Source organism: Periplaneta americana, chromosome 8 (assembly GCF_040183065.1).
Source record: "Periplaneta americana isolate PAMFEO1 chromosome 8, P.americana_PAMFEO1_priV1, whole genome shotgun sequence".
Lineage (NCBI taxonomy): Eukaryota > Metazoa > Arthropoda > Insecta > Blattodea > Blattidae > Periplaneta > Periplaneta americana.
This window is the reverse complement of record NC_091124.1, coordinates 81,310,001-81,335,729: the sequence shown is the minus strand read 5'-3', so window position 1 is coordinate 81,335,729 and position 25,729 is coordinate 81,310,001. Positions and strand designations below refer to the sequence as shown.

The 25,729-nt window shown below is 35.1% G+C and overlaps 1 protein-coding gene across 1 annotated transcript in view; it reads right to left on the bottom strand.

Moving 5' to 3' along the window:
- LOC138704227 (follicle-stimulating hormone receptor-like) overlaps positions 1-25,729 on the bottom strand; it is a 1,032,731-nt gene that overhangs the window by 34,920 nt on the left and 972,082 nt on the right. The window contains exons 10-13 of the mRNA XM_069832108.1: positions 24,018-24,092; positions 11,701-11,818; positions 6,767-6,859; positions 4,437-4,622 (exon numbers count right to left, since the gene is read on the bottom strand). Of these exons, the coding sequence (XP_069688209.1) occupies positions 4,437-4,622; positions 6,767-6,859; positions 11,701-11,818; positions 24,018-24,092 (472 nt within the window). The remainder of the gene's footprint in view (positions 1-4,436; positions 4,623-6,766; positions 6,860-11,700; positions 11,819-24,017; positions 24,093-25,729) is intronic.

Below are 25,729 nucleotides of genomic sequence, written 5' to 3'. Positions count from 1 at the left end.
TTGGAATACAGGGAGAATGAAGAGAATACTAGGATAACTGGAGAGTATAAAGAGAACAAGGATAATACAAAGAGGAAAAAGAAATTATAAGGAGGAGAGAATAAAATAGGAAGTGGGGGGATATAAGGAGAAGTAGAAAATATAAGAACAAAATTGGAATTTAAGACAGTGATATCCAGAGAATACAAGTAGAGCTAGAGGAATATGAGGAGAACAAGGTAAATATGGGGAGAAAAGTAGTAATATAGGAAAAGAGACATTAATATCTGAAATATGGAATATAAGAAGAACAAGGAGTATAAAAAGAGAATAAGAAAAGCAAAGGATAACAGGAGGAATCTAAAGAGAACAAAGTAAATACAGGGAGATTAGGAGAAATATAATGAGAAAGATTAATATAAGAAGGGAATATAAGGAGAACATGGAAATTGTAATGAGCAAATGGGATAGTAAAGTGAATATAAGGGTAACAGGAGGAATAAAAAAGAGAACAAGGCATATACAGGCAGAAAAGTGGGATTAAGGAGAAAGAGATTAATATTGTATGACTTGTATTAATTAGTAGGGGATGTAAAAAGAAGAAGGAGGATATAAGAAGAAAATGGGAATACAAGGAGAATTAAGGGAATACAAGGATAACAGGGGAATATAAAGAGAACAATATAAATACAAGGAGAAAATGGGAATATAAGGAGAAATAGATAATTATAATAAATATTGGATATAAAGAGAAAATTGAAATACAAAGAAAACAAAGAGAATACAAGGATAACAGGAGGAACATAAAGAGAACAAAGTAATTACAGGAAGAAAAGAGTGAAAGAAGATAAAAATTAATGTAAGAAGTAAGGGATATAAGGAGAAAGAAGGAGATTGTAAGGAGAAAATGGGAGTACAAAGATAAGTAAGAGAATACTAGTGTAAGAGGAGGAATATAAAGAGAACAAGATTAAATACAGGAAGAAAACGGGGAATATAAGGAGAAAGAGAGTAATAAAATAAGTGAAGTGAATAAGGAGAACGTGGAGAACAAAATCAGTTAATGGGAGTACAAGGAGAATGAAGAAAATACAACGATAACATAAGAAATATAAAGAGAACAAGGATAATTCATGAAGAAAGAAGGATATAAGGAGATATAGATTAATAGAAGAAGTAGAGGATGTAAGGAGAACAAGGAGAATGTAAGGAGAAATGGGAGTGCAAAGCGAATCAATCAATCAATCAATCAATCAATCAATCAATCAATCAATCAATCAATCAATCAATCAATCAATCAATCAATCAATCAATCAATCAATCTTCTTAATGTATCCAGTTGTTTGCTGACAACACAAAGTCCATTATAGTTCACTGTAGTCTATTCAGTTGTTGTTTGTACGAGAAATCAGGGGTATTTTGATCGGTGCTGATTATAGATGTCTGTTGCTAGTAGCCAGAGTTGGGGTGTAGTTAATATATACTGCAGGGCTGTGTCTTCTGCAACTGGTACTGATGATTTTAATTTACTTCTTCTGTGGTTTATGGATGGACAGTATAGAAGAAAATGTTCCAGATCTTCATCATGATTATTACACAAGAGACAAGTAGGAGTATCAGAAATGTGAAATCGGTGTAGGTACAATTGAGTGACAATGTGACCTGTTCTGGCTCTTGTTAAAAATGTTTGAACATGTCTGGGCAAGTTTTTATACATTTCGAGGTCATTTGGTTTCTTTTGTACAGACTGTAAAATTTTTTCTTTGTCAGAAGAAAGCCAATTGTTGATCCATAGGTTTATAAAATGAGACTTTACTGAAGCAAAAAGCACTGGATACAGATATCACTTGAAGAGGTCTTGGTTGCAAATATGTTGCCTGTTTTGCAATATTATCGACTTTCTCGTTTCCAGGTATACCACAGTGACTAGGTATCCATTGAAATGTTATTCCCTTCTGGAGTTTTTTTAGTTTACTTAGTTGTTTCTGAATTGGAATAATTCTATGTGCGTATAGGTTTGGTACATATTTAATTATATTAAATATAGCTCCCTTGGAGTCGGTAAGTATGCAAATAGATTTTTCAGAAATTTGAATAACACAATGAAGAGCAGCATCAATAGCTAGCAATTCAGTGTCAAGACTGGAGGAGGATGAACACGGTATGAAATAACTTTCTTGATATTTTGGAATATAATACCCTGCTCCTGATGTCCCATTATTAGGATTTAGAGATCCATCTGTATAAATTTGAAGGCGAATAAAGAGGATACAAAGACAACAGGAGGAATATGAGAGAACGAAGTAAATACAAGAAAAAAAACGGGGAATATAAGAATAAAGAGAGATATATAAGAAGTAGGGTATTCAAGGAGAATATAAGGAGAATATGGGAATACAAGGAGAGTGAAGAAATACAAGGATAACAGGAGGATTATAAAGAGAACAAGGTAAATAGGGAGAGAAAAGGGAATATACCAAGAAAAAGAATATCAGAAGTAGGCTACAAGGAGAACAAGGAGAATAAAGAGAATACAAGGATAAGAGGAGGAATATAAAGAGAACAATGTAAATGGAGGGAGAAAATGGAATATAAGAAGAGAAAGTTTAATATCAGAAGTAGTGAATGTAAGGAGAACAAGGAGAATAAAAAGAGTGCAAGAATAACAGGAAGAACATAAATAGAACACAGTAAGTACAGGGCGAAAGGGGAATATAAGGACGTAGAGATTAATATAAGAATTAGGAGATATAAAGAGAACAAGGAGAATAGGAAGAGAAAATTAAATTGAAGGGGAATAAAGAGAATACAAAGATAACAGGAGGAATAGAAGGAGAACAAGGTGATGACAGGGAGATAAGAGGTATAAAACGAGAGATATTAATGTAATGAGCAGGTGACAAATAGAGAACAAAGAGAATATAAGAAGAGAATGGGAAGACAATGAGTATAAAGAGAATACAAGGTTAACAGGAGCAATATAAAGAGAACAAGATAAATATATGGAGAAGAGGTGGAATATAATTTGAAAGAGATTAATATAAGAAGTAGAGGATATAAGGAGAATAATGAGAATAAAGAAGGAAATTGGAATACAAGGAGAATAAAGAGAATACAAGGATAACAAGAGGAATATATAGAAAACAAGGTAAATACAGAGATACCGTTAAACAGGGGACTAGAAGAAGAAAAATATTAATATGAGATGTAGTGGATAAGGAGAATAAGGAGAATATATAGAGAAAATGGGAATACAAGGTGAATATTAGGATAACTTGAACATAAAGAATCGCGGTCAGTACAGGGAGAAAAGTGTGATATAAAGAGAAAGGAAGGAATGTAATAACAAAGGGAATACAAGGAAAAAGAGGAATACAAAGAAAACGAGGAGAACAAGGAGAATTCTAAGAGGAGGAGTAAAATATACAGAAAAGGGGAATATAAATACAGCAAGGGAAATGCAAGAAGAACAAGGGGAATACAAGGAGAACAAATAGAATGCAAAGAGAACTAGAGTTATATATAAAGAACTGGGAGAATAGAGTGAGAAGGAATGAAACATAAGGAGAACAAGGTGAAGGAGAATAAAGGGAGAACAAGGTTAATATCCGAGAACGAGGGGAATACAGGGATAAAAATGGATTGTAAAGAGAACAAGGAGATTACAAGGAGAAAAAATGGAATAGAAAGTTGAAAGGAGGATTATAAGGAGAATAATGTGAATATAAGGAGAAGAAAAGTAATACGAGGAAAGTAACAAAAAGAATAGAAGGAGAAAGGGAGAATATAAGGGGAAATGGGGAATACATTAAGAACAAGGAGAATATATAGAGAAGAAGAAAAAGAAAAGGAATACAAAGAGAACAAAGGTAAAACAATAAAAAGGTTGAATATGAGGAAAACGATGAGAATAATTGGAGAAAAAGGGAACATAATGCGAATGACTGAATATAAGGAGAACTAAGGGACTACAAGGAGAACAAGTGGAATACAAGGATGGAAGGAGGAAATATAACATGAGAACAACAAAAAGAACAAGAAGAATACAAAATGAGTAGAAGGAGAACAAGTGAAATACAAACAGTAAAAGGGGAATATAAATAGAACAAGAGGAAAACAAGTAGAACAACACGACGACATGGACAGCAAATAGAAGACAACGAGAACAAGTAGAGTACACACAACAGCGGCGAGATTGAGTTGCATTATTTGTGATCTTTCAATTTCCATGTCAAGTCTCTTCCATACTTATTGGTGAGAAAGAATGGAATTTATTTTCACGATACTATTGAATTCAGTTTTAATACGAGTATGTGGATATATTATACGTTTCAGGTGACAAGAGTAGGCGCCATCTCTGGAGAGAAGTTGGTCGGTTCACTTGCTTTCTTAAGTGCAGTAGCGAGATGAAGTTAAATTCTTAAACATGTAATATACGAAGGAAGTATAAAACCCACCTGATGAAAGGTCTCATCTTGTCCCACCGCAGGTAACGGGACGGACGATTGCGCTATTCCGAGGCCGCCCCAGCCCATGCTGGTGTCGTTGAAATGGAATCCCGTTGCCAGTCGTCTTCTGCGTCCCTGATGAGCCTCGCTGGGCGCGGGCGTTGTCATCTCGGAGCATTTCTGTTCCACGAGTTCCTATAATAATAATAATAATAATAATAATAATAATAATAATAATAATAATAATAATAATAATAATAATAATAACAATGAAGAGAAATATATAAGTTATACAATGATGTCTTTCATCGCTCGCCGTATTTATTGTTTACAATAATGACATCGTCCAAATTGCCAAAAATATCATCGATTAATGCACTTTCACACTATACTCTTGTGCAGACTTTCAACAAACTTTGGCAATAACAGAATTATTATGAATAATTATAAATAAATACCCACATAAACTTCCTACATAACTGGAAATTACAATAAGTTTATATTACATAAAAAATTACATTGAAAATAAATGGGTTTTAAGTGGAAAGGGGAAGGAAGGGGAGAGTATTCGTGACTCTCTGGAGTCTGGTTTTTTTAGGAAATTTGGACGGCTTATCGTGCAGGCATCTCAATGAGCTTCATGGAACCTAACAGATGGCTGTTATGAAAGATAAATGACGAAGTATGTGCACATAATACAAATAAACGATATCCATTTTTCGTGACAAAACAGAAAAGCCGTACGGAAAATAATAGTTATGTCCGTGTTAATGCTTGGAACGAAATAAATAAATTCATGTTGCGTAACAAAGTAGAACAAATACTGCAACTTTGCAATACTCGTGCGAAAATAAATATTAAATATTCATATTAATTTTCTTTTAACTCTCCGAAGATATTCAAATAAGTGGAAAATTCTCTGTGTGTATGTCCAGTTTAAAAAAATATATATATACCATGAATATAGTACGTAGGCCTACTTCTTTCCTTTTCTTGCTTTCGATATAATGTATGTATGTATATATGTATGTATGCATGTATGTATGTATGCATGCATGCATGCATGCATGTATGTATGTATGTATGTATGTATGTATGTTTGTTTTCTTTTTCCGCCTCTTCACATGACTGTCCTGAAGCCATTATGCGATCTATTTCGAACTGCAAGACGCTTCGGTTCGATTCGATTCGTCTCGATTCCACCAAATATGAGCGGTGGCAGACGTTTTCTTTCGTTTAGAATCGATTCCGCTAAGAAGCAAACATTCTGATGGGGGCATATAAAATGTCCACCATGTTAATAATGTCAAAAGAAGTGCCTATACAAATTTTGGCCACTCGGCCGCAATTACGAAGCCGTCCAGAAAGTGATTTTCCCTGGGGCCGTTTACAGAAAAAAGCATAATTGCATGGAAAGATTTATTGAAACAGATACAGCAATTTTTGCACTATTTGTCAAAATATTCCCTACTAGAATTGAGATATTTGTTATATCATGTCATAGAAGTGATTCCCCTGGGATCGGAAACAGCGTTTGACAGCCGTCTGCACCTCTCTGTCGATCCCATGATATGACAAAAATGTCTCAGTACCTGAGGGGAATATGTTGAAAAATAGCTCAACAATTGCTGTGTCTGTTCCAATAAATTTTTCCAATGAAATTGTTTTCTTTCTGTTAACGGCCCCTGGCGAACTTATTTTTTTACGGCCCTCGTAAATTGCGGTTGTGGCCAAAATTTGTATAAGCACTTCTTTTGACATTATTAATATCATGAAAGAAACAAATTTAACGTTTTTATCTGCCCCCCCTCCCCCATCAGAATGTTTGCTTGTAAGTGGGAGCTGATCTTGAGACTCAGAGTCGATTTTATTCGGGCCGGATAATCATGATTTTATTGTAACTCACTCATCCTTCCCTCCAAAGGTTGTACTATTTAGTTCATTCCGTATCCACTTGTATTAGGATTTTGGAACGAAGTGTACCTTTTCAAGTGTAGCGGGTTGCCTCGCTATGTAGTAGAATATGCAAGCCACTGTTTAAGATAACAGAAACAAACAAGAAAGTAGTGACAAAAACTGCTATTTCCAGAATGATAGTGCAATAAAACGTGCACCTTTCCCAAGTAATGTTTTAAAAGTATCACATTAATACAGTAATTAGTATATAAGGCACGTACAAATATCTGACGGTCTTTACTTGTAGACAACATTACAATCAGGTGCGCAGTTACACATTCATTCATGTGACCCCAAGATCGCAGAGAACTCGGAAACACGGATAATGGCAGTGGTCACGCTTCAAGAAAGTATGACTGTGTTCGACAACGAATGCCTCTCACCTGATGCCGAGCATATTCTGCAGGGTCGTGCGTGGCCGGAAAGTGAAATGCGCAGCAGTGGTAGGGATACGTGAGCCAAGCTTCTCCGATGTACTGCAAAGAAACAGAACAAACGGAGCTTATCCTCTCTTGTTAAGTCGTTTGCAGGAAGTAGTGGTAAACTTAGCTTTTGCAACAGCCAAAGATATATCCAAGGATGGGAAAAATAATGGCATCCAAGTAGTTTAAATACAAATACAAAATACAGTAGCGTGCAAATTAATCCGAACACGACATATTTTTACATTTTCTGTCATTGTTGGCCTCATAGCTGCTCATACCGCTTTAATTGACATCTGTAGTACGTGTAATTCCATTGTTGAAGGTCTGTCATTATTTTTTTATAATATGTGACATTTTGCCTGTCGTTTTGTACTTATAAGCATTTCAGTTGTGTTGAAGACTTAATACTGCAATCCTGTGTACATTCTGTCGTCTTCACAAATGGATACAACTCCACGAAAACGGTCTAAAATTATAACATTAGCAGAGCATTCTTCTATGACACAGAGGCAAATTGCTGCAGAATGTCACATCGGTTTGGCTACTGTTACTTCGATCATAAAACGATACAGGGAGACTGGATCCATCACACCCCAGAAAAAAGGAAACTGTGGCCGGAAAAGAAAGACTTCACCTGCAGATGATCATTTAATTGTCAGGAAAAGTAAATTAAATCCTAGAATAACTGCTGTCGACTTAACCCGCGAGTTAATGGCTACCACTGGGGCGAATATTCACGTCACAACAGTGCGGCGTAGGCTTTTGGAAGCTGGACGAAGGGCTCGTAAGCCTATTAAGAAGAAACTGCTAACCCCTGTTATGTGCAAAAAACGCTTAATGTGGGCAAAATTACATCAACACTGGACAGTTAATGACTGGAAGAATGTACTTTTTTTCCAATGAGTCTCATTTCGAGGTCCATGGGCACATGTTTCTTACGTACGGAAAGAATCCGAAAAAGTAACAGCAGTCATCTCCAACAAGCACCCAAATACCCCCCTAAAGTAATGTTTTGGGGTTGTTTTACACATGAAGGGCCTGGAGCATTAATACCTATCAAGGGAATGATGAATTCTGACAAATATATTCACTTATTGGAAACCAGAATCGTACCCCAGCTGCAAAAATCATTTCCGGATGGCAGAGGTGTGTTCCAACAAGACCTGGCACCATGCCATACGTCTCAAAAAACTACAGAATTCTTCAACAAGAAGAATATTCAGGTACTCTCCTGGCTAGGCAACTCACCCGACATCAACCCGATTGAGAACTTGTGGTCAATTTGCAAAAGAAGAATGCAAAAAATGGATTGTTCTACAAAGGAGAAGATGATTTCTGTCTCATTGGTGTATGGTTTCGCGATGAAGAAATGAAGAATATTTGTGGGAAATTAATGGAATCCATGCCAAATCGTCTCAGAGCTGTTATTAGGAACAAGGGAGGCCACATAGATTACTGAGGTATGTCTTAGATCCTTTTTTTATCCCGTTTGAGTGTTTTTGCATAAGTAATTACGTTGTTCGGATTAATTTGCACGCTCCTGTACTTCAAAGATGAGGCAGTATTTCAAACACAGATACAAATTAGTCTACTTCTAAAAAATTCACCAAAATACATTTTTGTTTGAAATACTTAAACTGCATTATTTGACATACCTTACTCGATAAGATATATTAAGATATAATTATAAACATTTAGTATCAGAGCTCAAATGTTTCGATTATAATTTGAGGAGCCTAGTATCAAAGACGGACAAGAGCCATCTTTATTATTTGTCATGACCCATATTTTTGTTTCATTATGTTAACTTCTAGTATAAAGTATGAACTTTATTAACGAAATAATTCAGGTCTCCACTTAGAAATATTAATGTAAAGCATTTTAAAAAATACCTAAAAGCCTAGATCATATACATATACCCAGATTGCTCTGCGTTATAGGCTTTGACGGTAACAACTTTTGTCAGGTTTACTATGCTGCCATCTAGTTGTTACATACGGAGTCACGTCGTAACTCCCATTTAAATTGCATTAGCGACTGTACTGCCATCTCGTGTTCGTTTACGGCGGACGGGTGGCGATCCTGGCGGTTGTTCTCTTCAAAGTGCAACCGATTTTAACATAGGAAAGAGCAATCTATATGTGATCTGGGCTAAAAGTGACACTGTCCACTATTGAAACTAAGATTGACTTTCGTCAGTTTTTTAAGGGGTTAGGTACAGCTTACAGGAAGTAAAATTTTGGAAATATTCAACATTTTTTTCTCCATTACTGTATCTAGTACAATACTGAAAATTAGTATGTGTAAACACTGTCCTTCTGCTATATGAAAAAACTATTTTTACGATTGAAAAAAAATATTTACTTTTTTTTTTTTTTTCAAAATTCAGTTCACTGTGTAGTGATGAAGCGTTTCCCACATAACTCATAAACTATCCAACATTCTGTGACGAATTTTTTTTTGTATGTACTTATGCATGTCATATCTACAATATGATGCAAGATCACTCCTCTATCTTTGATAGATTGTGTGATAAAAATGAATTCATTTAAAAAATGGTCAAATATCGGTATTTTCTTCCAACATAAAATAAAAAATACATATTATTTATTAAGGAATGTAATTGAAACAGCAATTGTAAACATGAGTTTCAGCAATAAGATAAAAGAGAGAGAACATGAAAAAGTTAACAAGTTTATGAGTTATGAGGGAAACGCTTCATCACTGCACAGTAAACTGCCACTATTTTGAATTTTGAAAAAATATATAAATATTATTTTTATGGTAAAATATTTTTTTCGTATAACAGAAAGACTGTGTTTTACACATATCAATTTTCATTATTGTACGGAGACATCATTTTATTTTAACTTCAATTTTTATTGTACCTGAGTTTTTAAATGTACTTCACTCTCAACCCTTCTACTAATGAAGTTCCAACTGTCCTCCACACAGAATCAAGGCCACATATAGTAAACAGCACTGAGTTAGTAGTATAGCACGTTCCAGAAATATGTTCGCGTTTTCCAGTGACGAAAGAGCTTTCAGTATTGAATCATATTTTCGCACAGGTAGGGCCTACTGTCCGTTTGCCTACGTCGCATCCCGATTTCCCCCACCCGGTTCTGCTCTCCCCTCTGTAAAAGCTGGGCTGTCTTAGCTCTTTTCTGAAAACATTAATTTCTGTTAGGAATTGGACGTTTAAAATAATGTTATACAACTGTTTAAAATAACTTAAATAAAAGGGCCTCGTTAAGTAATTAACTGCCACGTGATTTCCCCCCTTTCTACGACCATGCGACAAAACCACTTGGACGGACAGTAGATAGCATATCTGAGTAATTTTATCTGTGCGAGTCGGGCAGAAGTGAAGATTGAATTTACAGTACGTAAAGTACTCTTTTATAGAGTAGGTATAGAATTATTTCAACATGAGTTACTAGTACGAAGGACGGAACTGGTAATTGGAATTAGATGCAATAGTCTATAGTGCGATAATATGCACAAAAGAACTGAAGACTGTATCGAAATGAACAGCCACCATTTTCAAAAATGAGTTTAAATATTCATATTATGATTATTTTCCAATTTAACTTCTTTCTCTATATTGTATGCTAATGTGCTGTAGACAGTATAATATACATTGCATAATGAATATGTTCCCATGGATAACTCAGTTCGTGAGTAAAAACACTTATTCTTAATACAGTACTGTATTTTGATTAAACAAAAACCTAATGAAAATTATCGAACTCAAAATCGCGATATTTCCTAGTTTACGTAAATGGATGAACTACTTTTCTTCCCTACTATATCTAGTAGAGTGATTTGTTTGTGTTTTACGCCAGTATCATCGAACTAGAGCCGTGGAAGGGGGTAGCAAACTGTGATTCCGGTTCTCTAAAGGTATAGCCAGGTTAATATTAAAAATGTAACTAAATATAAAATGATGTCCCTGTACAAGCAACAGTAATGGAGAAAAAAATGTTGAATATTTCCAAAAATGTTACTGCTATAAGCTGTACCTAATCCCTTAAACAAACAAAGATGAAGTGTATATTTTTTAAACTCACAACCCAGAATCAGAATAATTATGAGAAAATCCTATTGAAGTAATGATTTTATTCTAAAACTAATGTTTAGCTGGAAAACTTAAAAGAAATAAATTTAGAATGTTATTTTTATCCAGTTCCTTAATTCTTATTTTACTGCACTTCTGCACAAATAACATGTCTCAATTTGGAGAATTTTACTGAACTAAAAGCTAATTTTTATATCTGCACCATACTATACAATATTTCTTATGGAACTATCCGTTTGATATTCATGTTATGATTATAGTCAAGTACACAACGAATTACAATTGCCTGTTTCAAGAGTCGCATAATGATTATCATTTACTGTGATAGATTTATAAACACCCTCTTGAACTTGCCTTTGCCTTGTAAGAGGGCGTAATTTCTTTATAAACATATCCCTTTGACATAGTACGTGGTCACAAATACATATCGTGTTTATTACAGGCTAGAATGTAAATATATTAAAATGATATCGTTACATATTTTAAAATAACAAAGATAAAATTATTAATTTGTTAAGCCGGCATAACATTCAACTGTTATAGACATCGCTATTTGTATCAATTTTTTACAGTATTATTTCGATAGATTCTAAATAGAGAAACATTTTATATGTGTATACATACAATATTTAATATAGTTACTTTTTTCAAACATATATATATATATATATATATATATATATTAATGTGTGGCTTGAAAACATCAATTTATTGGAAAGACCATTCGATCTACGCAAAAGAAAAGATAATAAAAATGAAACTCTATGTTAAAAACTGATGTTATAAAAGCTGACAATAAGAAGCAATTTACCTCAAAATTGTAGATAGAGGGAAACACTTTGAGTGTGTCGGTGTCCTCAAGCCGTAATACCTCCAGTTCCTGAAGTCCTCCGGTTGGAAGGTAACTGATTGACGTCTTTGACAGATCGCTTCCACATGAAACAAAATGTCATGGTAATTGTAATAATTAGGTGACGTTTAAGAATAATGTGTAATTAAACTTCATTGTTTAACATACAATGTTTACTTAAATCCAAAGAATTCTTTAAGAGATTCAAAATCTAATTAAAAATATTGATATGGAGGAAAGAGTACAAAGATATTACAGTCAAAATTAATCTTCCATTTTTACTGTCCTGTCTTTGCGTTTGTAATCGTGACAATTGTGATTCTTGTATCTAAGTGCAGCTGCTATGAAGTAGTGATCATCACGACTCAATAAAAATGAGTAACCCGTGTTCAAAACCCATTTCAAACAACTTCCTTGATAAGTTTTTGCCACAATTTTTCTCATCTCGCTGAAGGCCAAATGTCGGTTAATTTTTTTTATAATTTCACTGTCATTTCAAACCAGCCACTGTTTAAGGCATAAACATAATTGTATATTCCCATTTCGTCCCGTCGCATTTCGTCCTGCGGATTATTATGTAATCAACTTGGCCTACGGAAAAGTTTTGTACCTGAAATAGTAATATACGTTACAAGAGCGGTATGTTGACGTTTTCATGGTCGAGGAAAAGATTGAAAAAGCGAAACGTAGTTGAGCTTTTCTAATTTCCGAGAACATGAAAACAAACATACCGCACGTGTATCGTACATTATTTTGTGCGAAGATCGTTTATTACATACCTGAAAGACGAATTTCTAATTAGTTGCAATGAAATCTCCATGTTGGTTTCTGTTTAATGACGGCAACTTCGGAACACCAAAATATCTTTCTTCAACATTGTTGCTATAAAATGTTTTCTGTGTTTACTATACTCCAGCAGGCCGTGATATACGTCTGTCTTTTTTTTCCCCCAGTCTATAAATGCGAACTTAAAACAAACGGTAAGGTTATGTAATGATTTATTTTTCATTTTAATATTTTAACAATATTATTTATATAACATATTGCAGTAATAACATCGGCATCTGGAATCTTGTCGATTTTTTCACGGCTTCCTTAATGTTATTTGTATCAGGAATGCAGTAAGTTTCGTGGAGTAGTAGACTTTACTTAATTTTTGCAAATATTTAAAAATAGTAATTAACATTGCAATTTTTGGGTGAAGAAGGAAATTGTTATGTGTGTTACGTTGGGAATACTGAATGTGGTATTTCACACTTACCGCGTATTGGTTTTGTGCGGAAAACAAGCAAATACGCACGATCTCGCACAAATGTATTTAACTCGTCCTCTCGTTAAGAAACGTGGTTTGCTGATGTTTACGTATATAAATACAAGAGTTCACGACACTTTGTCGAACAATGGCTACAAAACAAAATCATTCAAGAAAATGTGGATTTCTTTTTAGTTGGTTATTTAACGACGCTGTATCAACTAATAGGTTATTTAGCGTCGATGAGATTGGTGATAGCGAGATGATATTTGGCGAGATGAGGCCGAGGATTCCCCATTGATTACCTGGCATTCACCTTACGATTGGGGAAAACCTCGGAAAAAAATCCAACCAGGTAATCAGCCTAAGCGGGGAAATGTGGATTTGCTTCGGCCAAAGACACAAACTACCAGCGCCGTTGAGAGGTAGCATCGCCTTAACAGAAGTGTTTCCAAAACAAAACCAAATGTTTTAGAATTAATGAAAGCTTTAAAGGAAAATGCTGACTTTATACAGCCTCCAAATACAGAGTTAATATGGGCATTCCACCCAAGGAAAGGCATAAGAGGTACCTTAATTTAGACGAGAGAATTACACACTGCGTTCAAAAATGCATGGACAAAAGATGTTCTGTTTCAGATTACCTGAATCAAATAAAATATGTTGGATCATTTTAAAAACATTAACCAAAACATGTTGCATCATTTTAACAGCATATTAAATGTTAATTGCTTATTTTATTTCAATAATTTCAATAATTTAACAATTCGACATTTTCTCTTTGTATATTTAATGACGAAACAGGAATAGCAATCATTTTAACTATACCAGTGGGTTTAAAGATCACTGCAAGTCATAAATCTGGAAGAAGTGGGAAGAAACTTTGTTTGTATTGCTATTTTGTAAGTCAGTAATTATACCTCCTAATAGGATTACTGGTCTGACTTCTATCGCTACAGATTGTATGAATCGGAGGAGTTGAGTACATACAGAGAGGGTAGTTTTTGTACGTAGGACGAGTTCAGTACATTTTCTGGTGCAAATCCTCCGCGGACCGAGTTGAGGCAGGACGAAGTGGGAACATTCCAACATAATTCCGTTCGATATCAGTTTCATTACAATTGTATAGTATTCTCCGATCACCGTCTGGCGACGTACAGAGGGCCTAGATTGTGAACGAAGACAATTTCTTGCTCGAAACTTGGACACTCAATCTTAGCGCAGTCGACTGGTGTGGGTTGGGAATGCGCCTAGCTGGAGAATATCAGTGATTGCAGTGCTGGGTCATAATGCCCGCCTCAATGAAAAGCAAAAACAAAATATTGTTTTTGTTGTTGTTGTTTTGTCAACTGTCCGAATAGAGATCTAAACCTCACAAGTGATATCAAGGCACCACTTATGAGGCAACTAGGCCAGGAGATAATGGGGTAGGGTGGTCAAAACAAAATATTGGAAAACTAAAAATTCCAGAGGTGCATAGCTTTATTATGTTGTATATCTTATCGTAGAACCACGTTTGGTTGTGATCAACAAAAGGGAAGCTAGAATAAGATGGCTGCAAGAATAAGAAGGGGAATACAAGGAGAACGAGGGAATACGAAGAAAACGAGGAGGTTAGCATGCGTTACCGTGTAACGAGCGGGCCCGAGTTCAAATCCTAGTTGGGACAAGTTATCTGGTTATAGTTTCTTCTGGAGGTTACCCTCAATCCACTAAGAGCAAATTCTGGGTAACAATGACATAACAGATATATTCTATAGGACCAAAAATTAATCTTTACGTAAATTCTGGGTAACTTTCGGTGATGAATCCTGGACTCATGTCGCTAGCATTATAACCTTCATTTCATTCAGATGCTAGATAACCACAGTAGTTGATATAACGTCGTAAAATAACCAATTAAAACGAGGGGAATACAAGGAGAGCAATGGGACAAGGAAAACGAGAGGAATACAAAGAGAATAAGGAGAATAGAAGGAGAACAAGAGGAATGCAATGAGAATAAGGGGAATGTGACGAGAACCAAGAAAATACAACACCAACAAGGAAAAGACAAGGTGAATAAGATGAATACCAGAATAAATACAAAGGGAATAAGGCAAAGGCAAAGATAATAAGGGGAATAGAAGGAAGAACAAGCGGAAGACAAGAAGAACAAGAGAAGACAAGGAATACAAGGGGAAGACTAGGAAAAAAGGGGAAGACAAGGAAGATGAGAGGATTACTAGTAGAAAATTGGAAACAAAAAAATAATTTAAAAAATCGGGATGTAAGGAGGACAATGTTCATGAAATAACAAGGTAAAGACAAGGAGGAGAAGCAAATCAAGTTTTCAGGTATAGCTCTCTGTGAAGCTGATTTGAATAATTTCAAGGGAAAAATTGTTTCGGGGCCGGGTATCGAACCCGGGACCTTTGGCTAAGCGCACCAACTCTAAAAGAATTGCTCCGCGGCCGGGAGTTCCTAGCTGGAAACATGCTAGAATAATAATATCCTGCCTAGTTCCTTTTAAAATTTTAACAAAAATTTTATAGACGCAGTTACACAAATTACTAATTTAATCTCAGTCGGTAGGTCATTGGTGCGCTTTGCTAAAGGTCCCGAGTTCGATACTCGACCTGGAACAATTTTTCCCTTGAAATTATTCAAAGAGGAGAAGCTAAGGAGAAAAAGTAACAGACAAGGAGAACAAGGGGAAGACAAAGCGAACAAGGGAAATACTATAATAATAAAGGGCATGGTATATATGAAGACAAAGCTGAATAACGGAGAAGAAGGGGAAGGCAAGGATGAAAAGTGATTAAATGGAGAAATGAGGAAGACAGGTGAAAGAGGAATAATAGAGAGATCGCATGGAAAACGAGGGGAATACAATGAGAACAAGGGGGATACAAGGAGAAGAAAGAAATACAGAACAAAGGGAAAAGGAAGAGAAAAATGGAATATTAGGAGATGTAGAAGAATACAAGAAGAATGAGGAAAATGCAATGAAAACAATTGAAATACAAGGACAAAGATGAGGGGAAAGTGAGGAGAGTAAGGTGCATATAAGGAGAACATGGAGAGAGGTCCTCAGAAGATGGTCCTTTTTCTATTAAAAGCTTCCTTTGCCATTGCTATTCGGACTGCCGGAGTCTCACAGGCCAGCTGAGATATATAAGCTCGCGCAAGAAACTGTTACCGAAAACCCTACGGGCCGATTGAAGTACTGTCTCTTCCAAGATGGACAGATGAGGACATCGCTGTGGAAATAAAGAACGTAGTAAGTGAAAAATTCGAAGCTAATTAAACGCGCAACATAAGTTTACAAATGAAATAATAATACCGTGCGATACAAGACACGCATTCGCATGCAGTTTAACAAACTAAAGTCGTAATGTAACTTTTCACAACGCAAAACTGATTTCTATCGATGTCATTTCTCTTCCGACTGTACTCCTGAATGTCATTCAAGCCATCTCGTGACCTTTCCTGTCGCCCTCTCCTCCTTATCGCATTGTTTGATTCGGATTCCTTCCGTCGGTATTCCCTGCTTGCGAGATCAATATCAGGCACTTCGGTTTGTTTACGGCGATCATCGCCGTATGCACATCGCCGGCGATTATAAACGCTGGCATGATCGTCAGGAAGTGGTGTTTTTATCAGCGTACATCGCTGTCAATTCTCATTTGTTTTGCTGCCATAACTCGATTCAATATCTCTACATGGCCTTCTGTAAATATCGATTATTGAACATGTATGCGGCGATGTGCGTCCTGAATTTGCTTCAGAAGCAATCTCCAGCGATCTGCGTCGTGTCCAACGATCTATGTTGGTGATCATCGCTGTAAAGAAACCGTGCGCATTCATTTTAACTGCTAGCAACTCCAGGCGACAATCGCCAGCTATGTACGCCCGGCTATGATCGACGTAAACAAACAGCAGCTTAAGTTCTGGACCCACTTCTCCCTGATTAAGTTACAATCTTGACCACTTTTATAATTTTAACACTTGACTAATCCTTACAGCTCTTATACTAGTAGTCTATGTGTGCAGAATGATATATTGTTTATACAGTTAAAATATTGTTTCACGTACAGTAATAGCACAGTCTAGTATATAGATAGATGTAAGTGCAAGTTTGAACAATAAATTACTGAGATTTGCGATAAATTAATCAGTTTAGGAAATTGTATATTTATTATGTATAACTACTTTTGTATATAGATCATTTTTTTAAATTATTAAGTTTGTACTTTTGTGAAGTAATATCAATAAATCTATCACTATCACAGTCTAGTATATACAGTCACAAAGCTCAATACGTAATAAATATGCATCCATAGATAGTTGCTAATCACTAGGATCGCTGCTATCGCCTCATTACAGAAAATGCTAAATAGTACCTGCACAGTCTATTGTTCCTAGTAACCTCATAAATTCGAGCTTCTTGACTGTAGGTATATAGTAAACTGTGGTAATAGTGCCTGAATACAATGGATTTAATAAGGAACACACGGCGCCTGTCGGTTCTTGTCAAGAACACAGTTTGGCGAATTGTCTTGGAAATTACCCATTCCAGCTTATTCTAGGACGAAATATTACAATGAAGAGAAGCGTCGTGCTAGACGTCAGGAGGGTTTATTCTGTTTATTTTTATTCACTTGTTTCAAACGTAGCGGGACGTCGCCACTCAGTTTTTCTGCACTACTTGCGATGAAATATTCACCGCTTGCTCTGTTAGTATTTCGGAGAGCGTATTCACATAAAGAACTCCCCATCCTCTGGCAGCATTTTTATTTTCACTTTTATTCTTGGCTGCAGTGCCTCCCAACGTAAGAGTCTTTAAAGCTACATTTCTTTTATAAATGTAGAAGAGCTGTTTTTCCAGCATTTGCAACAAGGATATGACATTTTACGTTATAACCTACAGAATTCTACAAAATGTAATGCCCGAAAGATCATCACCATCACCATCACCATCACCATCACCATCACCATCATCATCATCATCATCATCACCACCATCATCATAATCATCATAACATATGTTAATTTCATCGCCTTCCAGCCTATGTACATTTAAATTCATATATAGAGCACTATATGAAATCAATTTTTTTTCTAGTTGATACAGAGTAATCCAAATAATAATTCTTTACTATGTAATCAAAATCATTATAGAGCAGTGACACCCAAAGTGTAGGTCGCGACACCCTAGGGGATCGCGTGAATAGCTGATGATTCATAAAACAAAAAAAAAAAAAAAACGACTTATTAATATGCAATATGTTGTCCTATTTAGACACATAAAGAACGTTAACATGCAAGAGGTGATAACAGGAGAAAGAAGAATAAACGACATATGATTTGATGATGATATGGCGTTGTTAAGGGTGTATATATATACGTGAACGACCACAAATATTATCAGAAAATGCAGGCTCTAAATTTATAAAATTTTATAAGAAAATGAACTCACAATTGGACAAAAATTACAAGGTACAACAACAAGACTTATTAGAACTCAAATATCTTATAAAAGTATAAAAAAGGTTACTAATAACATTTTTCAAACCAGTTTCAACAAAGTATGAAAAAGAAAACACAAAAAAAAAAAAATTCTGCAGTTACATTATTTGGCAACCATAACATTATTATGGTCTCTCTGACATCTTCAATATTTTTCCTGCAATCAATAAACACTTATTTCTGAAAAGCAGACTACTCTCAGTCATGTAGAGTTGTTTATTTTAATAAAATTAATTTTTTACTTGTCCTATTTTAAAATATATTAAAATTTACATAATGTTTTGTGATCTAATTTTACTATTTTCAAAGAAATGGGCATTACTCTAGTTTACCTTTTGCTTAAATGCATATTAAATCAATTTACAAAATTTCAGAATTCCATCTATAATGGTTGTGGAGTTATGAAATAATATGTGTGAAAATTTTCAAATTCTGTTAAATTTAATTTACAGTAGAAAGTGAATTGTAGAAAATATTATTAGTAACTTTTTAATCAGATATTAAATTCTAACAAATATTCTTGTGATACCTTGTAATTTTTGTCCAATTGTGAGTTCATTTCCTTCTAAAATTTTAGAAATTTAGAGCCTGCATTTTCTGATAATATTTGTGGTCGTTCACGTACATATACCCAACAGAAGAGGTTACGATACTAAGAGATATGCTACTGGAACCGAGTGACAACTGTGAGCAATATGGAATGAAGGTAAATGCAAACAAGATAAAGACCATGCTTAACGAAAGAAAAATAAAGAAGGTAAACGTGCGAATTCGAAATGAGACAGAAGAACAAGCGGACAGCTTCAAATACTTGGGGTGTACTATGAGCAGTAACATGAGCTTCTGCCAGGAAGTCAAAAGGAGGATATGAATGGTCAAGAAAGCTTTTAATAGGGAAAGAAGTATCTTCTGCGGACCTCTGGAAAAATAACTAAGTAAGAGACTAGTAAAGTGCTTTGTGTGGAGTGTGGAATTGTACGGGGCAGAAACATGGACATTAAGACGAAGTGAAGAGAAGAGACTAGAAGCATTTAAAATGTTAATATGGAGTAGAATGGAGAGCGTGAAATGAACAGACAGAATTAGAAATGAAACTGTGCTAAAGAGATTAGGTGAAAAAAATGCTGAAACTGATTAGGAAGAGAAAAAGAAATTGGATGGGCCATTAGCTACGAAGGAACTGCCTGCTGAAGGATATACTGAAAGTAATGACGAAGGGAAGAAAAGTTTGACGCACAAGGAGATATTAGATGATGGACAACATTAAAATACATGGATCGTATACGGAGATTAAGAGGAAGGCGGAAAATAGAAAAGATTGGGGAATGCTGGGTTTGCGGTGAAAGATCTGTCCTTGAGCAGAACACTCTGAATGAATGAAACGATAAACATACGAATTGAAAATAATTCAGTACAGCAGCTACAATGTAAAAATTATTAATGCTATAATTATGCTTGTTTTATTAGAAAAAAGTTTCTCAAATCTGGACTCCGTATTCGAAGACACACAGTGGTGATTTAAGTTGAAGGAAATTTATCACTTTTATCTCTATTACAATCATAAAGTATAAACTTATTTTGAATAAATACAAGTTTGCAAACATAATAATAAATTTAAGAGTTTATTTTGCAAATTAGAGGTATTCTTGCCGTCTTTTGTCTATGTTACTCGAAAGAAGTCCACTTTTAACATTCCATCAATGGTACGAATATTAATGACCTTTTACTTCATACTTTTTTTTTTAATTCCAGGACGTAACTGTTTGAAAACGAATTCAATATCCATTTCTGACTGTCGTAATTGTTTTGAGTTTCTACCGGTAAATACTCACAAAGCTTCCAAACCTATCTGTATGTCCACAAAAATAAACTCGTTATTTGTCGTATAATAGGAGAAGGTTGCCTATATCGTACCACTTTTCAGTCTGTCTTTATTTATTTCGAAATGAGAAGGAATTTTAATTGCATATATTGTTAGACTTTCGGACAGTACCATGAGGCACTATATATATATATATATATATATATATATATATATATATATATTTTAAGAATTTTTTAATAATTATAAACTATTTTTAAAAGGCATTATTTAAAACTCTGCGAGTGATACGATTTATGCGCCCGGTTTGTTAAATCGTATCTAGAGGTTGCTTAAATCGTACCACTTTGTAAAATATACATATAATTTTCAAAATAAAAACTACATCAAAGGCAAGCTACCTGACGGTAAGTTTAGAAAAACCTGTAGGTATTCCGCCCGTTGACGGATCCATTTGCAGGACGACCAGACCTCTCTTCACCTTGCCCATCAAATGTCGCTTGAAAGTCTGTTTTGGAATTTCGTACTTATGGCAACATTCATTCAATCCCCCCACTCCGGATAGATATTCATCCAATGCCTTAAGTAAAGCACTTGGTTTCCATTTTGTATTCTCCTTTGCCCATTATCCAGAGCTGCCAAGGGTCCCCATGATAATTGAATGAGATCACTGGTCAAGAAGAGTGAGCTTCAAGGAAAATGAGTGAGAACAAATTCCTTTTATATATCCATTTATTTCATAATTAATCATTAGCAAACCACAATTTTTATAATGTAAATTAGTTTTATGTAATATTCATCATTTTTGTGGAAAACAGCAGAACACAAAATAAGTTAATATATTTAAAATGTTGCACTTAATTGTAAACGATACAAATCTCACTCTTTATTGCAAAGTGTTTTATTATACTGATGCGTTGCTTTCTTAACATCAGCCACAACTTCTTTTGGCGTTCGAATGTGTGGTATGGCGCAGGGATGGGCATTTTCATGTCCAAGACAGATGATAACGTACAATCCAAGTTTTATTTTTCCGTATCGAAGGAAAAGCACGTACTTCGCCAGCATTAGAATGTGGAATTATCAAAACCAATTTTGCAACCTCAGATAGTCCCTTGTATATTACTTCTCCAGTTGCTAGTTTCATCCGAGATAAATATGCCCAAATTACATACATTCGGTAAATGTACCGACTTACTTGCACTTTATCTTGGACTTTAAGCACTTTCCCATACATCTTCAGGAATACTGTTTTGTTTTACAATTTTGTAATTCACAAATGCGCGAGATTTCAGCTCGCGTGCTTGTGAGCGTAAGATCAGCCTCGAATTCTGTCTCTCACGCACAATGCGTGAGATTTGGCAGCTCTGCATTATCTATTCTTAAATTTAAAATTATTATGCACCTAACGTTAATTGTTCACGTTGCCAAAATCGTACTGGTACGATATGAGCAACCTTTTAAGGGTACGATTTAGGAAACCAGCACTCCAAGCAAACTATTCAGATCATAACCTAAATAAAGCTGTTACTGTGACTATTTTTACCATTTAAATAATGCAAACGATCTTATATGTTAGGTATAATTAGAGATATTCAATAAACTAACTCAATGTTTCAATAAAAGCTTACGAAAGAGTAACAAAATCTTATATGAGAAATCAGAACTTACTATTAAGTACGATTTAATACAGCTGCTGTCTTGAGTGAAAGACGGGAAACTGAACGGATGTCATTTCTATTTGTATTTCATGAAAAATTCCCTAGATGGTTCCTACATGCAATACTTTCCTCAAAATTAATAGTGGTACGATTTCGACGCCGGTAAGATTTAGGCTACTTTCCCCTATTTAAATAAACTTCCCATTAGTTACACAGGAATGAATCAAAATTTATTTTGTCAAATAATCGATAAGAAATCAAGTTTATTTCTAAGTCGGTTGGGTAACGGATAGCACAAGCATCATTTTCGATTTGTGTTGAACTGGTGTTGAGCAAATTTAGCGTTGTTTTTAATTTTACATGGATCTGTATCTTTCAAATGGTGTTACGTACCGGTACAATATGACAGTGGGGAAGTTGCAAATAAAACAACTGGCAAAATTTGGGTCGCGTCTTCAAAAAGTTTGGGAATCAGTGGTATAGACTAGAGTATAGTGCCGGAACTATACACCATATATATTTCTTTTTCTGGATTTTACAGAGTCATCCATATAAATCCTTACCATTTTAATCGGTTATATCTTCCTTGCAGAAGTCAGTACAAATTTTAAATCGCATTTTATTATCATAGTGGCTCTGAGAGGTGGTCATGAGTCATGACTGTAATGATATGACAGCTACTGACCATTATTGTCTATTTTTGAAAAGTGTACGTAGTAGTGTGTTAGCAAATATGCTATATTCTCTTGTGCAGGTTGTATATTTTATTAACATTTAATGGATAAATATTCATTTCTGAAACGCAAAGGACATCTCGAGAGATGTCTTATATGAATCATGTTCCAAGGAAGCTAACAATATTGTTAGTACGAGAGCTGGAATTTCACTCTTTTTACATATGTTCCTATACTTCAAAGTGCAAAAGACTATTTTAAAAGGCCTACTACAATTTATTTAACGAAAGCTAACGTGATGACTTTATAAATAACAGATCGATGACAGCAAAATTAATTCCATTATTAAATAGCAGAAAACAGAACAAAAACTTGGTTCAATTATTCAAATGAAAAATGAAAAATCTTTGATAGATACTAAAAAGGAAAGTAAAAATAATAAATAATAAACATGAAATAGAACAAGAAGTTATTTTAATTTTCTAGGGAAGACACAGATAGCGTAATAAGATGACACATTAAGACAATGGTCGGCAAAGATTACGTCATATAAAATGCAGCCCGCAATATATAGGAAAGGCGAAGGTAGAAGGGACGGATACCCAAACTGTTTAACTTTTAATGAACAAGTGATGGCTAAGAGGAGGGAGATAGTGCTGTACCCCTCCACCCTGCTTGTGTATTAAGGAGTTGACTCGGAGTCAAGAAATGTCGACCATTGCATTAAGATATTTGTGCATTAAATATTTTAAGATGGATCATAGCCTATATGTAAAATGTGCGAAAAAATATTTGTGAAATTCTGCTCCGAGTTGTACTGATAAACACAGAATATTAAGCTATTGGATTTTCTGAAATGGATTTCAAAGATTGTGAAAAGCAATGTATGTGTTGCTAATTTAAGAAATGTAATAATGAAAAAGAATTTAATTATGCATCCATATTACATATTATTTCCTAAATTATTTAAGATACAATTGAAAGAAGTGCGTAATAAGAATGAAAGATTCACAGTTACCGAAAAGAACAATGACATAAATTGATGAACAAAGGACAATTCAACTGATAGACTTATTGTTCTGGGCTTAATCTATGATAATGCTTATGCTGCCAGCTGCTGACGATCATGATTATATTGCTTATGATAATAAAACCCTCACTTCAATATCGCTCTCTACTTACCCCAACAATGCTAAAAAAACATCTGAAACCTTCCATGTTAAAATTTTCCATGACGTGCTATTATCAACACACGTCTTGTAATCGACGTTCTGGGAGCAGAAAACCTCAATATGCTGCTGTAACGAAGATCTTTATAAGGTTTTTGAAGAACACTTAAAATACAGACCGAAACTTACAGATATCGTAGACTCTTGACACCGACGAAGGCATTAGGATGGAGTGTTGTCAGCGCCCGGTTACCCTTCAGACTCCTGCACATGTAAAAACCACAGACAATGAATAAAATGTACAGAAGCTTTCATGAACATACAGTATCTGCCACAAAACTATGAAAAGGAGTAGTTATACAATATCAGTGAAATGGTACATAAAGAAGTCGAGTTAACCTTTTCGGTAGAGCAACAAACTGTTGACTGGAAGAGACAGTTATTTAATCTGGAGCAGAGGAAAGATTTCCCTTCTAGTTTTAAATTCCAAAACGATCCCTGAGTAACTCGACCTCCTTATTTTCCGGTGGGGGGGGGGTGAAGGCTAATCATCACTTCATTCTTGTGTTGAGTTCCAGAAAGCATGGAAGATCAACCTTCCTGCTTATTGTACACAGCGATATCGTGAATGTGGAAACTTTACCTTTATACAGAGTGATTCACGAGGGTTTACCGTCCTTTACGGAGGTTATTTCTTAAGACATTTTGAGCAAAAAATGTTACATGTTCTCAATATTTTCAGAGTTACACTAATTTAAAGTTGTTTGTAAAATACGTTTTTTCTTTACTTTGAAGGTAAAAGATTAATACAAATATATATTTTTTTATCCAATGCCATCAGGTTGTCTTTTCGACATTTCTGGTCTTCTCTCCTGGCCATGGCTTAGTTGTAACCCACTTCTGATGTTGGGGCGCCTGGAAGGCGGAGTTACATTACCCCGATGATGTGATAGGATGATTATGATAATGTGGTGTCAGGAGAGGTCTTAAATCTAAACTTAACCTAAATTCCAGACCATGGACGAACACAGGAATAATCCCCTTTAAGGAAAAATTCCTGTGCTCTAACCGGGAATCGAACCCGGGACCTCATGAACTATAGCCAGAAACTCTGACCAAAAGACCATGAGGCTGGTCATAATACAAATATAGAATGAACCATTCAGAACTATCATTTCTTTAACTATCAAATATTATGAAGCTAAAAATGTGTTGTGAACTCCTTAGTTGCTTCGTACAGACATCTTTTCTCTATTTTTAACTAGAAAATTACATTATTCTTACGCACTTATCACAACAATTATTACAAATCACACCACTTCCACCGACTTAATTATTTGCAGTTCAAGTTTGCAACCTAATTTACAATCTTGGAGAGTTTACAACACATTTTAAAAAATGTCGCCGTCCGCTTGAGTACACTTGGCCGCACGCTTGTGAACGGCACTCGTCGCTCTACGTAACTGCATGCGGCTATCTCTGATTTCCGTAGCGTTCACGCTGGCTGCTGACTGCACGCTGACCAAGATCATGCGTTCGCAGCAATGCGTTCCAATAACGAAACACAACTCTGTAAATATTGTGAATAGGACCCATGTTTATATGACATTTTTTGCTCAAAAAGTCTTCGGAAATGAGGTCCGTAAAGGAAGGTAAATCCTCGTGAATCACCATGTATAATTACACAAGAGGTAGTGTCAATATGTCAAAAATCTGCTAATTTCATTGAAGTAAGAGTAAAAATCCACCAAAGTACACAAGTAACTGGCTGCCTAAGCATCTCTTCACAAGATCCGAACTTCATTTGAAGAATTGATTTAGGAGAACATGTGGTGAGACGGATAGAATTTATACCTCTAAAGTGGTTTTATAAAGTTCTTTGCATTCATGTAGCTTTGGAC